The 12759-nt window shown below is 43.5% G+C and overlaps 1 protein-coding gene across 3 annotated transcripts in view; it reads left to right on the plus strand.

The window, feature by feature from the left end:
- The window catches only part of LOC147441253 (ARM repeat superfamily protein), a 167340-nt gene that overhangs the window by 115212 nt on the left and 39369 nt on the right, over positions 1 to 12759 (plus strand). For all 3 annotated transcript variants that reach the window (XM_086482940.1, XM_086482941.1, XM_086482942.1), the window contains one exon: positions 5480 to 5641. In XM_086482940.1, coding sequence (XP_086339066.1) covers positions 5480 to 5641 — 162 coding nt within the window. The remainder of the gene's footprint in view (positions 1 to 5479; positions 5642 to 12759) is intronic.

The following is a 12759-nucleotide window of genomic DNA, read 5'->3' on the forward strand; positions in this document are numbered from 1 at the left end:
AGGGTCTCACAGTTGAGTTCTTGGCAGCTTTTTGGGAGAGGTTGTGGGACTCCAGACAGCCGCGGTGAGTCGCTTTGTTCCAGTGGCTGGCTGCACATCAAGCTACATCAGCTGGGAGCTGGCTTGTACATAGTGGTCTCTCGGCAGCATGCACAGCTTGTGACCATCTTGTGGAGAGTGAGCGCCACTGTCTTTGGGACTGTCCTTTGGCACAACAGGTTTGGCTTCGTATTCTTCGCCTGATGCAAGCTCTTTCTACAGCTCTACAGTACACTTGGGGGGTAGCTGCTTGGTCCACTCTCACGGGCCCGGCACTTCAGTTTGAGCTATCCTCCACCAACAAGATGATAGTGATACAGGGGGGTCGACCTACACTCCAGCTTGCTACAAGAGCTTACTCCACAGGAATGGTGCAATGAGAGAGTAGTGTTGGGAGCTCATCTGCGGCCTGACACACTGATTCATTTGGCGGGTCCGCTGCTTCCGCATCTTCGAGGCTCACCCTGTACCACCAGCAGAGACTGTTCGGGATCTTTGGCTATAGCTGATCCATACTCTCAGAGGACAGTTCGAGAGACTTCAGGGCAGCTCCGACCGCATGCGGGAGCGTAGAGAAGCTTTCCTTCGACTCTGGCGCCCTGGGACTTTCTTCACCATGGTCCACGGTGTGCTCGGATGGTGCTACCTTCCACCTGTGTGGCTTTTCCCTCCTCCCATCTCTTGATTTAGCCTCATTGTACATATGCTGTTTTTTCATTGGGAGAGTCTCCCCCTCATGATTGTTGTAGCTCTCTCTTGTAGAGGTGGTTGTAGCCCTATGGGCAGTTTCATTAACTAATAGAAGGATGTTTTGTCGAAAAAAAAAGGTTGCTCGACACAAGACCACTCACCGTCTAAGTGAGAGAAAACATTAAAAATTGTGAAGAAAACTGCATGTACTAAGTAAGCTGAAAAAGGAACTGCATATGCACACACAATGATGTTGAGCTACGCTCTTTTGATAGTGTCAACCTAGAGAGAGTGTCATCAATGTTATTGCACTTTAGCACTCGAAGAGTGTGCGTCGGAGGTGGAGGCATAAGATCGATCGTAGATGGCTGCACCCTGCTCTTGACAAACTGGCCCTCGATGAAAGTAGCTGCCAACTGCTGCTGAGCGGCAGATGGAAGCACTTGTCCTGGATGGTACTGAGGCCCGTAACTAACACAGCCATGGCGATGTGCGCGACTGCAAAAGATATTCTCATACAAAAACGTAGCCACTGAGTTATCTGTGCAGTCGGTGGTAGCCAATACCTTTGCCCATTTGATGTGGTAGCGACCAGAAGATACATGCGGTTGCCTGGTTGAGCAGGAGGAGAAATTGGACCAACAAAATCTAAACCCCACCATTCAGATGGAAACCATGCCATTGAAACCTATAAAGGACGATTGGACTGGGTGTTGGGTTTAAGTTCACAACGTTGATAGGCATCACAAGCCTTCACATGAGCAATTGCATCCCTAAACACATATGGCCACCATAAACAACTTTGAATAATTTTTTGCATTGTGATGTGGGCAAGGTAATGACCCCAGTTGGACTAGTGCGGGCATCCTCTAAAATATGTTCGACTTGATGATGGGACACGACAATGCAAAACACTATCTGGTTCAGATCTGTAGAGCTGACCTCCATTCACGGTGAATGGTCTAGGCTTCAGCAATAGTCTTCTTTTTTGCAAGGGAGATGCATTCGCTGGGTATAGGCCAATGAACAACAAATACAACACATCACCATACCATTCTGGATTGTGTCCACTTTGAAGAGACTGCTATGTGGGAATCCATCATCAACACCTATAGCTTCTTCACGAGTTTGTATGTGAGGGATGTGGTTGGTCATGATGTGACGCTTTCCTGGACAAAAGACAACTTTGAAAGCAAACTCCTAGAATAGAAGTAGCCACCCTCAAACCCAACCTACAACTTGTGGCTTATTGAACAGATAACACATAGCATAATGATCAATAATAATGGTGAAGTGAATCCCTAATAAATTATGTTGGAATTTTAGCAGGACATAAACGATAGCCAAACCTTCCCTCTCTTTTGTGCTGTAGTTGCGCTCGGCTTTAGTGAGTAGGCAACTTGCATAGTGGATAGGGCGATCTTGGTTGAACTGAGTCAGAACAACACCCACAATAGTTTGAGTATCATCAATATGCACATGAAAAGTGAGAGACCAATCTGGGGCAACTAAAATGGGTGCCTCAATCAAGTGCTTTTTAAAGTAAGCAAAAGCTTGGGCCTCATGAGGCCTTGGACCACAAGAACGATACAACAAGTTAGGCAGGTCAAGGGTTGGGCAACATGAGCATACATACAAATGAACCCACAATGAGAATGTATATGGCCTACAAAGCTCTGAGCACCCTTGGTTTTTTTTTTTTGGGGGGGGGGGGGGGGGGGGGGGGCAGCCTTAGATTGGCCACGATTTTATGAGGATTGAAAACTAAACCTTTAGTAGACACCACATTTCGAAAAAGCGTACCTTGCATGACCAAAAAGTGGTATTTGTTTTGATTGAGCTTAAGGTGTGCCTCCTAACACTTGAGGAAGACTGCAAGAGTTGAGCTAGATGCTGCTCCAATTTCTCCATTGGGGTGGAACATTGAGCGCCGGAGAATGTCAAAAAACCATCAACAAAGATTCAAAGATGATCAATGAGTAGAGGATAAACGATGATGTAAACTGTATGATAGAAAGAAAGCAACCCAAAAGAAATTCTTGTATAAATTAAAATACCCCATGGAGTCACAAATGTGGTTTTGATGTGATCCGTAGGATGAATGCCCAACTGATTGTAGCCATTGAATTCATTCATGAAACTATAAAGTATATGCCTAGCCACATCTTTGAGCTTGCATTCGGTGAAAGATATAGGATTGTCACCTTGTTGAGGACGCAGTAGTCAACGCATATGCGAGTTAAGCTAGATGCTGCTCCAATTTCTCCACTGGGGTGGAACACTGAGCGCCGAAGAATGTCAAAAAACCATCCATGAAGATTCAAAGATGATCAATGAGTAGAGGATAAACGATGATGTAAATTGTATGATTGAAAGAAAGAGGGGCGTTCTTCAACCCAAAAAACATTCTTGTATAAATTAAAATACCCCATGGAGTCAGAAATGTGGTTTTGATGTGATCTGTAGGATGAATGCCCAACTAATTGTAGCCATTGAATTCATCCATGAACCTGTAAAGTATATGCCTAGCCACATCTTTGAGCTTGCATTCGGTGAAAGGTATGGGATTGTCACCTTGTTGAGGACGCAGTAGTCAACGCACATGCAGATTTTATTGGATTGCTTCTTGGGCGCGATGACCATGGGTGACAGCTTGGAGTGCTCCATGGGCACAATGATCCGTGCTTCTTGCATTTTCTCTATAGCTCCAGTTTGACAGCTTTTGTGTACTTGGGGTTGAGCTTGTAAGCATTGCTTGTGGTTGGCTTAGCCCCCTCGACCAAAGGGATAGAGTGGACGCTATGGTGATATTCCTTCCAAATTTTTGTATGACCATGCGAAAACACCTCCCTTGAAAGAGTGCATAAAAACAAACTACTCGGTCAAGCAGAGTCGGGTGATCCCACAACCAAGCGGCTAAAAAAATGGACTTGCGGTTATCAGGGTCCCTGAGGTTGACTTCCTTGACAGACTTTGGAGGTGTTGCTCGTGAGGATGCATCAGAAGATGAAGAGTTTTCTGCCTCTTGAAGCTTTTGGAACATCATGAGCTGGTGTCCGGTCAATACGAAATCAACATATTCTTCTTGTAACCATCCTTGTGGAAGCTCGTCGAAGGGGAGTTTATCAAACACAAAAGAGAGCTTTGCCTTGGTCCCGGAGTCGCACACAGAGGAGGTTGAGAGTTGAGGGAACTCTTGTGAAAGAGATTTCTTGCATCTTCTTTGGTCCTTGATAAACTCACTAAGCCCATATGTCGACAGTGGGAGTATGTGAGTCAACAACTGCCATGACCTCGACACCAACTCTTGGGCTAGGCAGCACACTTGGGCCAACTATAGTAAGGATAATGTCAGATGGGGTATCCTCGGGCAAAGATTGAATAGAAACCACATAACAAGGCATAGACTTCGTAGCTTCCAACCACTCAAGCATGTCTTCCTCTGGCATGTCACGTGGGGTAGGCTATTCTAGTTTTTGGGGTTGTACTCCACTGATAAAGAACTATAATGCACCACTGGATGCATGCCTCCTTCAAGGCGAATGGGTTTCATTGTGGAGCCAAGAGAATGTATCCACATGGCGTTATTGCCCCAATCATGTAGTGCTTTAGTGTGTCGTAGCCATAGTTGACCGATGAGCAAGGAATAGTTTCCCTCGGCCTGGAGAAGGTGAATCACGACAAAATCCAAGCTGAATGTGAAGTTGTGAACCTAAAGAGGCACCTTGACTACTATGCCCAAGAGGTAGACAGTCCTTTGGTCAGCCAAAGTCACTGTGAATGGGGCGGGCCTAGTAGGTTGGAGACCCAATGCCAGCATAGTGAACTTAGGCATCAAGTTGATGCTAGATCCACCATCCACGATTACACTTGAGAATTGACGCCCTAGAGTAGACACATTGAAACGAGGACTCAGCTAGTACACTTGGGGTGCTGCAGCTTGGTCCACTCTCACAAGCCTAGCACTTTGTTTTGAGATGGCTTCAGTTAGCAGGATGATTGTGATACAGGAACACTCTAGCTGGCCACAAAGTAAGTCCCTCAGGAGTGGAGCGAGATAGAGAGTGGTGTTGGGAGCTCATTAAACATTTGCAGCCTGACACTGTGGTTCATCTGGCGAGCCTATTGGTTCCCATCTTTGAGGCTCAACCGGCAGAGACTATGTGTGACATTTGGCTGGAGCTGATTAACACACTCAGGGGCCAGTTTGAGAGACTTCAGGGCAGCTCCGACCGCTTGTGGAAGCGCTTTGAGGCCTTCTGTTCTTCAACATGGTTCATGGTGCACCTAGATGGCAGTTACGTCCACTAGTGTGGCTGTTTCCTCCTCCCATCTCCTGATTTAGCCTCATTGTACATATCTTGTGTTTTCATTGGGAGAGTCTCCCCACATGCTGATGTAGCCCTCTCTAGCGAGGGCAGATTGTAGCCCATTGGGCAGTTTTATTAACTAACGGAAGGATCCTTTTCTTGCCAAAAGAAAGAATGCCACTCTGGTAATGGGATCTGTAGACCTAAGAGTTTTAAAACTATTGGTTCTATCAGGAATGAAAGACAGCAAAATGTTAGTAAGATAGGTTAAGTGCCAATAGGATACACACTAGGAATGCAAATGCAATGTAGGTGGCTATATCATTTCTGAAGCGATTCTTTTTTATGGTTCAAGGTCATTTGCATAACATATTCTCCTGATGTTTTGCCATTCAAGCATTGTGTTCTTTACATGGTTTTTTTTTTTTTTTTTGGTACAGGTCAGAATTCGTATATTTTCTATAATTGCTTCTCTTTTCAAAACTTCAAAACAAGTAGTCCTTGCAATTGAAGAGTCAGGAGTTCTAAGAGGTTTGGAGCTTGAATTATGCAACAAGGATGATGTGCTGGCACAAATGAATGCTTTGGAACTTTTACATGAGGTATGCCTGGAATGCACTAATCTGAAAAATGTGGTGGAAGCTTCTAGCTTTTGCAGATGTCGGTTGATCTGGAATAACTTAAGGTTGATCAAACTTACCTGCCAGAGGTGCGTGCATACGTATGCTGCACTCAACAATCAGGAGAGAATGTGAACTGAAGGCTCCCTCATACTTTCTTTTTAGCAAATGCCTCACAATGATGTTTTGGCTGCTAGACAGACAGTGTTATCATGAGTGATATCAATGAATTGATAATTTCTTTAATAATGGCGGGGCTAGCTTCAAATTTAGGCTGAGAGTGGGCATAAGCGCCCAGGATAAAGATCGTCTCTGCAAGGCCTATTTACTACTCTCAGGAAAGACGTTAGAGGCTATGATCCGCTTTTCACCAAATATTCAGTGCTGACCGGATGCAAGAGAGTCTATCGGGAGGTTGAGTTTACCCCGAAAGTTGATAATAAATTGGGTTTGAGCAGTGGGGACCAAGTTCTTTGTCCACAGCATACCAAGGGTTGACAAGTGCAGGTCGTCTTAGCACCTGTCCGTACTGGATGGATTGCCACTTCAGCATGTGGTGGCCGTACAATGGGTACCTCCACAGCATACCACTGAACCAATTGCTACTGAAACACAACGGGTGAAGAAGATAGCAGATTTCAGCTTCAGAACAGAATTGGAAACAACTGAAACGATTAAAATCTCCAGGATTCAGCAAAGAGGAGTGCCCCTCTAAGAAGCATTGGGTGTAGTAGACCTGGACACCCCAAGCCAAAGATCTACACAAAGTACAATGTCTGAGGGGTCCTCTTTCTGGAGTGCTCCCAAGCTAATTTGTCTCAGAGAGAGGCCTTGACAACACTTCATTATGTGCAAGTTGGTTCGGTTAGGCTTGTAAACCCTGACCCCCTGTGTCTACTGGGGCAATTTTTTAAGCTGGGGACGCTGAAACCACATCACAAACGTGTGAAATACCCTCCTCTTGAAAGAATAGTGATCGCCCTCGATTACGCCTACAAAATCAGATAAATGACAATAAGTAGCTTAGCAAATAGTGACTCTATGTACCTAAGCACTAGATTGCACACGTCCAGCACTTGCACAAAGACAACAGGCACTGATCAATCACATATCCGGCAAGGGTCCTAGTTACAAATCATGATCATTGTAACATATTTAGCAATCAGCTAATCTTTTCACGAATGTCATGATCCACTAAAGCTTGTCACTATCAGATTCATATCTTTTCTTATACTTCAAGCCAACCATGCCGACGACCATCCCCACAAGACAATACATTCACTGAGTATGAATTTCACACGGATGCACCTAAATCTCTTGTGTAGCCATCTCATCCCGGAACTCTTGATGCACTCACAAGAGTATCTAGTTATCTCATCCAGATAGAAATCTTGATGCACTAGAATCGCATTCACTTAGCCATCAAATCTAGATTTTGCTGATCTCTAACAGATGTCTAGATGCACTAAATTCATCAAATCATTCATGAGACAAAATGCTGCAAGCATTCACTTAGCCATCAAATCCAGATTTCCCTGATCTGTAATAGATGTCTGATGCACTAAATTTATCAAATCATTCATGAGACAAACATTTCATCTTTCTTTACATTACTCTTAACAATACACACATGAAAGAGCATATATAATCAAATTAAATCTAGGAAATTTCCAGTTCAATGTACATATTTTCATGAAGTCATCCCGCAGAACACTGTCACACCATCAATCTCCCAAAATCTGAAGAGAAATTAGTGACTTTATTCAATCTAGGCAACCTATGACAAAGGAGTGGAGTGGCTCTCCTCTTGTGCAGTTGATTCGACGCGCCCAAGGGCTGCCTGGAAAATGTGGAACTCCGTACAGTGCCACATTAGCAGTTCCGTGACTTACGGATGTCCGTAAAGGATGCCACATCATCAGGCTTACACAAATTTGGGGTTCATGCTTTTGTTTTGAAGGGTTTAGGCACCTTGGCCATTATCTGAAAGTTGGTGGGGTTAGGTTTTTAAACTCTAACCCCTTATGTCCACTTGAGCAATCTTTTAAGTTGGGGGACATTGATGCCATGTCACGAAAATTGTGAAACTGGGGTTTTCATTTTTGTATTGTTGAGTAAAAGTGTGTACAAGCGCTATGCGAGTCCACTTGCAGGATCTCCATAGGACTAGCATGGAAGCCAGATCTTAAAGGACCAGTGAGCGACTACTAAGAAACTCCTAAAACCTGTTTTGTCTGCTAAAAGCAGCAGCCTACATTGAGGCTCCAAAAAAGTATTTTCATGTCAACAATGTTCGTGCATGCTGCTCTATCAGCACCTTTCTGCATTGTAGGGAGTGCCACGTCATGAGTTAGAGACCTGTTGAGACTTAATTTTTCAATGGAATAGGAGTTTCGGCCTTGTATAGATTAGCCACTTGCAAGCTTGGTGATACCCAAAGCTTTCAAACATCTGTGTCATAGAATGTCCCTTGTCTCCATGCTCGTTTACTCTCTTTGTCGAGGCCATGTCATTTTACCTAAAACAAAAATCCACCGGGATTCATTGTTAATCAAGTTTGCATCTAGAGGACAACGAGGAGACCCTTGAGGCTGTTCAAGTTGCCTTGGACATTTTTCCCTTGTAGCAAACATCTCTTTCAGAACTTTTTTTAATATTCACAAATTATAGTGACATTGCTAGAGGGTCGAGTTTGTAATCGTGCTACCATGCAGTGACTACCACACTGGCCTAAAGGCATTCTTATAAAGGCATGTGGCTCAAAAGAAACTTTGCTAAAAACATGGCGCCCTAAAAGCTTTGTCCAGTAAATATTGCATCCCAAAAGCAATAGAATTCAAAAAGCCAATGCTTTCAATCAGCCAAAAAGTAATCGCACGGCACAAGTGCCACATCAGCAGTAATGATGCTTGCATTTTCTACTGCGAATTGCGATGTGATTCCTATCGTGATTCGTGGGGTTGTACATCATAACTTTGTGATATACCCCTCCTTAAGAGAAGAGTAATCGTCCTCGATTATACCTACAAAACAGACAAAACAGTAAACTAGCTTAGTAAACACCGACGCTATGCATACATGCATTTGACTCTCCAATCATGCACTAGCACAAAGAACAATGGTCGCTGAAAAATCACAATCACATCATTTTCCACGTTGAGATGTCAGACACAAATCGTGATCATTATGACTTATTTCTATCCATGTGATCCCGATCGCACTGATCTCTATTAGATATCTCGATGCACTAAATCTCATCATCACGATAAGCCATATCCCCATTGGTTCCATGGAGACATATCAATGACCATCCCCACAAGCCAATATATTCATAAAACAAGCATCAACCCAAATCCTAATCCACACTGGATTTCGGATTTGCATTCACTTAGTTCACACTGAACGCGTTGATGAAAAAAATAAATCTAGTCATCTAATTTAATCGAGAACTATTGATGCACAAAGATTATTATCTAGCCATCTCATCCTTCCGCAAATTTTGATGCAATAAAATTAGTATCCAGTCATGCATTAGGATCATATTCACATTTTAATGCCCAACAAGACCTTAGATAGAAAGTGAGAGCTCAATGAATCATTTATCCATTACAAGTCATCTCTAGAAGATGTCTAGATGCACTAAATGCATCATATCAATCACACCCGTACCAATGACTAGAGACAAAAATGTTGCTGACATTTCACCGCTCATACTCAAACAAATACATATTTGCAAGAGTACTTAAATCAATCAACTGCTAGCATGCAGAGAAGTTTCCAAGTAGAATGCTGTCAGCCTACAGTATGTATGATTAATCTAGAAAGGCATAATCGTAAATTCCCTTTCCAATTGTGTCCATCAATTATGGCAAATGAAGTGACTCCCGTCATACACCCTTCCCTGCATGAGACTTGATTGTTGAATACCTCAGAGCTCTCATAGAGAAGCTCCTGTCATCTGAAGATTCCAAGACACTATGTTTCTTCTTCAAGGGTTATCTACCAAGTCGCCTTCCTCCAAATGCAATCTTTCAAGAGCTTTCAACTCTAAAACGTTTTTGAGAAGTTTTGGCAATAGAGATTCTACCAAATCTCTTTGTGAATTTGCCAAATCAAGTAGCGCACTACCCAAACTTGCATCCATTGCAGAAATCCACACGTACTATGTCCAATTTTTGATATGCACATTTTTAAAAAGTCTTTGCCAAATGCAATTTTTCTACTAACCAAGAGATTTTGCTATCCCATTTTGAATCAATTCGAAAAATTCTTGCAACAGTGCAATGTCAATCCCTTCACCACATCTCCGAGACACCAAAAACTACTAATTCCTTGGATTTCTTTACTTTTCTCGTCTTTGTTACTTGTCTTCCCTCTTGATCAAACATTTTGCAGACTTTCAAAAGCATATCAACCACTTCATTTCCGTCTTCCATAGCCTCTGAAAGTAGACCTTGTCAATCGTGAAACTACTTCCTCTAAGCGTCCTCTTTCCATTCGATCAATTTTTGCAACTTTGTCAGAAAGCACCCTCTTACAAAAAGCATCTTCTTCCAAAAAACAACTTATTAAAAAAGAAACTTCTTTTGAAAACCAAATTCATCCAAAAAGCAACTTCTTTTAGAAAGCAGCTTCTTTTAGAAAGCAGCTTCTTTAAAAAGGAACTTTGTCAAAAAAAGCAACTTTCTTGAAAAAAACATCTTCAAAAAAACAAATTCTTCAGAAAGCTTCTTCTCCTTCTCAAGGATGAAAAAGTGTTGCTTCTGCATTCTATAGGTCCCATGTTACAAGGGCGTACATTGGGCCATATGGTGTCAGTAGTGCGCTTTGGCCATGCGGCACTAAGGTCCACAAGGTGCCACAAATGTACTTTGGTCCAAATGACACTAGTTCATTAAAGTTGTCGCAAATGGGAGCGTATAAAAATATAAAATGTACTTGGATAAATAGAATTAATCACTTAATACTGAAGCCATAGAATATAGAGAGAAACTGGGGGGGGGGGGGGGGGGGGGGGGGGGGGGGGGGAAGAGAGAGAGAGAGAGAGAGAGAGAGAGAGAGAAATGAAATGAAATGATATATTAACGTCTACAAAAGGCCAAAATGACCTATGAGACCAACTGATTACAATGATGAGTCTAGTACCAAGTCTGGGTACAAACAAAGAAAACTACAAACTAAACACTGAGATAGGAGTGCTATCGACTCCTATCGGTGGTTGGTAGGCTGAGCAATGGTATCATGCCACATAGGTACAAAGTGGGGATAAGTGTCACCATGATATAATATAGCAGTAGTACAAGCCTACCCTGATCGACACTCAGGGTGCCATGCTAGAATCTTGTGAATCCTCTTGCTGCATTCTCCATCGGTGCTGCGTGGCTCCCCTCCTCAATCGCGGTCGTCTCGATCTCCCCAACTCTATAGCTCGGTCAATTAGAGTATCGCTGGTGTGTGTATGGGTGGGAACCGAGCTTTGTGATGGTGGTGTCCCCTTTGCCTCTGTGGTACTCAGACTAAAGAAATCTAAGATGTGTCTCTGGGGTTGTCTCTGTCTATGCCCTCTCAATAGAGAGTCTCTATGTCTCTGTATCTCAAGTAGAAATAATCCAAGACATCTCTGATCCTCATATCTCATGACTCTATCTAACGAGTCAAAACCATCTCTGAATAAACAATGAAAGCGTCCCCATATCTCATAGTAGATTGTGTAGTGACATATGTAGTGAAACTCTGTCTCTGGCTCTGCATGGCATAACTGACATATCCTACTGTCTGCTGGTATGCCTCTGAATCTACCTGTCTCAATCCCAAGCTGGTGTGAAGATGTGCGAATCTGGCCTATGGCACATCGTAACCCATGAGATAGATGTGTGTCCATGTAGTTGGGCCGTGTGAAAAATCCGTCTGTCGTTAGTTGGAGAAGATGCTCTCTATAGAAAGCCCTCTTCGTACCCAACTCCCGTGATGGCTCTATCCATGTCCTCCTGCTATCAAGCTGGATAAGATCCTGCCAAATGAGTCTAGTAATCTCCATCCGTGTAAGAGCCAAGGATGGTGCATCAAGAGAATACTGGAACGGGGGCAGCCTGTCCATGTTGAAACCATGCCTCTGAAACCATGAACTCATCTGTGCATACCAACATGATGTATCTCCCTGTAATGCCAGCTGTCTCGATGACTCAAGAGCAAGTCTAGCATACCTGTCCCTGGTGGTGTCCTATAAGCTGTGTACAAATGATACTGATCTAGTGAGTGCCTCAACCTCCATAGGTGGGGCAGCCAGCTCCGCTCGAATGATGTCATGTGGAACTGAGGCCTTGGCTCTAATCAGCCTAGAAATCATAGATATCAAGGGCCTCTCCATATTACTCCATCCAGCACTGTCAACAGACGGCCCCTAAACCTGAACCCCGTAGTGCATAACTGAAGCGACCAAAGTGTCAAAAAGCCAGATATTTGTTCGAGGTACTTGGAATTGAACTTGCGAACAAATCCTCTCTAAACCGCCTAGGGCTGCGTAGGCACGAGTCAATCTAGTGTCTGTTGCCACTTTCAGTGTGAACCTCGGACCACTAAAGACCACCCCAAGATATGTGTATGCATCAGTGTACTCCATACTGTCTTGACCATATGTGAATGTAGGTTCTGATCTCCTAACCCACTGTGGCGTGGTATTAAATACCATGACCTTGGTTTTACCAAGGTTGACAGACAATCCACTATCCCCTGCAAAACTATGCAATGCGTCCAAATGTCTCTGTATACCCTCTGGTGAGTCTGATATCAACATGATATCGTCAGCATACAATAAAAGAGGAATCCATGTTCCTGCAAGCTGAGCACCTCTATCTCCTCCTCTGTCAATATAATCAGAGACCTCATCAACATACACCAAATAAAATAGAGGACAATGGGCATCCCTGTTTCACTCCGATAGTGGAGTGAACTATGTCAGATATCCCCTCTGATGTGCGTACATGACCCATCACTGAACTGTACAATGCCATAATCCCCCATATCAGCTCTGTGGGTACCCCCAACTCCATAAGTCGGCGCATCAATCTGGCCCTCGGTACTGTGTCAAAAGCTTTGCGGAA

Source organism: Adiantum capillus-veneris, chromosome 15, assembly GCF_014529385.1.
Source record: "Adiantum capillus-veneris isolate H3 chromosome 15, ASM1452938v2, whole genome shotgun sequence".
Classification (NCBI taxonomy): domain Eukaryota; kingdom Viridiplantae; phylum Streptophyta; class Polypodiopsida; order Polypodiales; family Pteridaceae; genus Adiantum; species Adiantum capillus-veneris.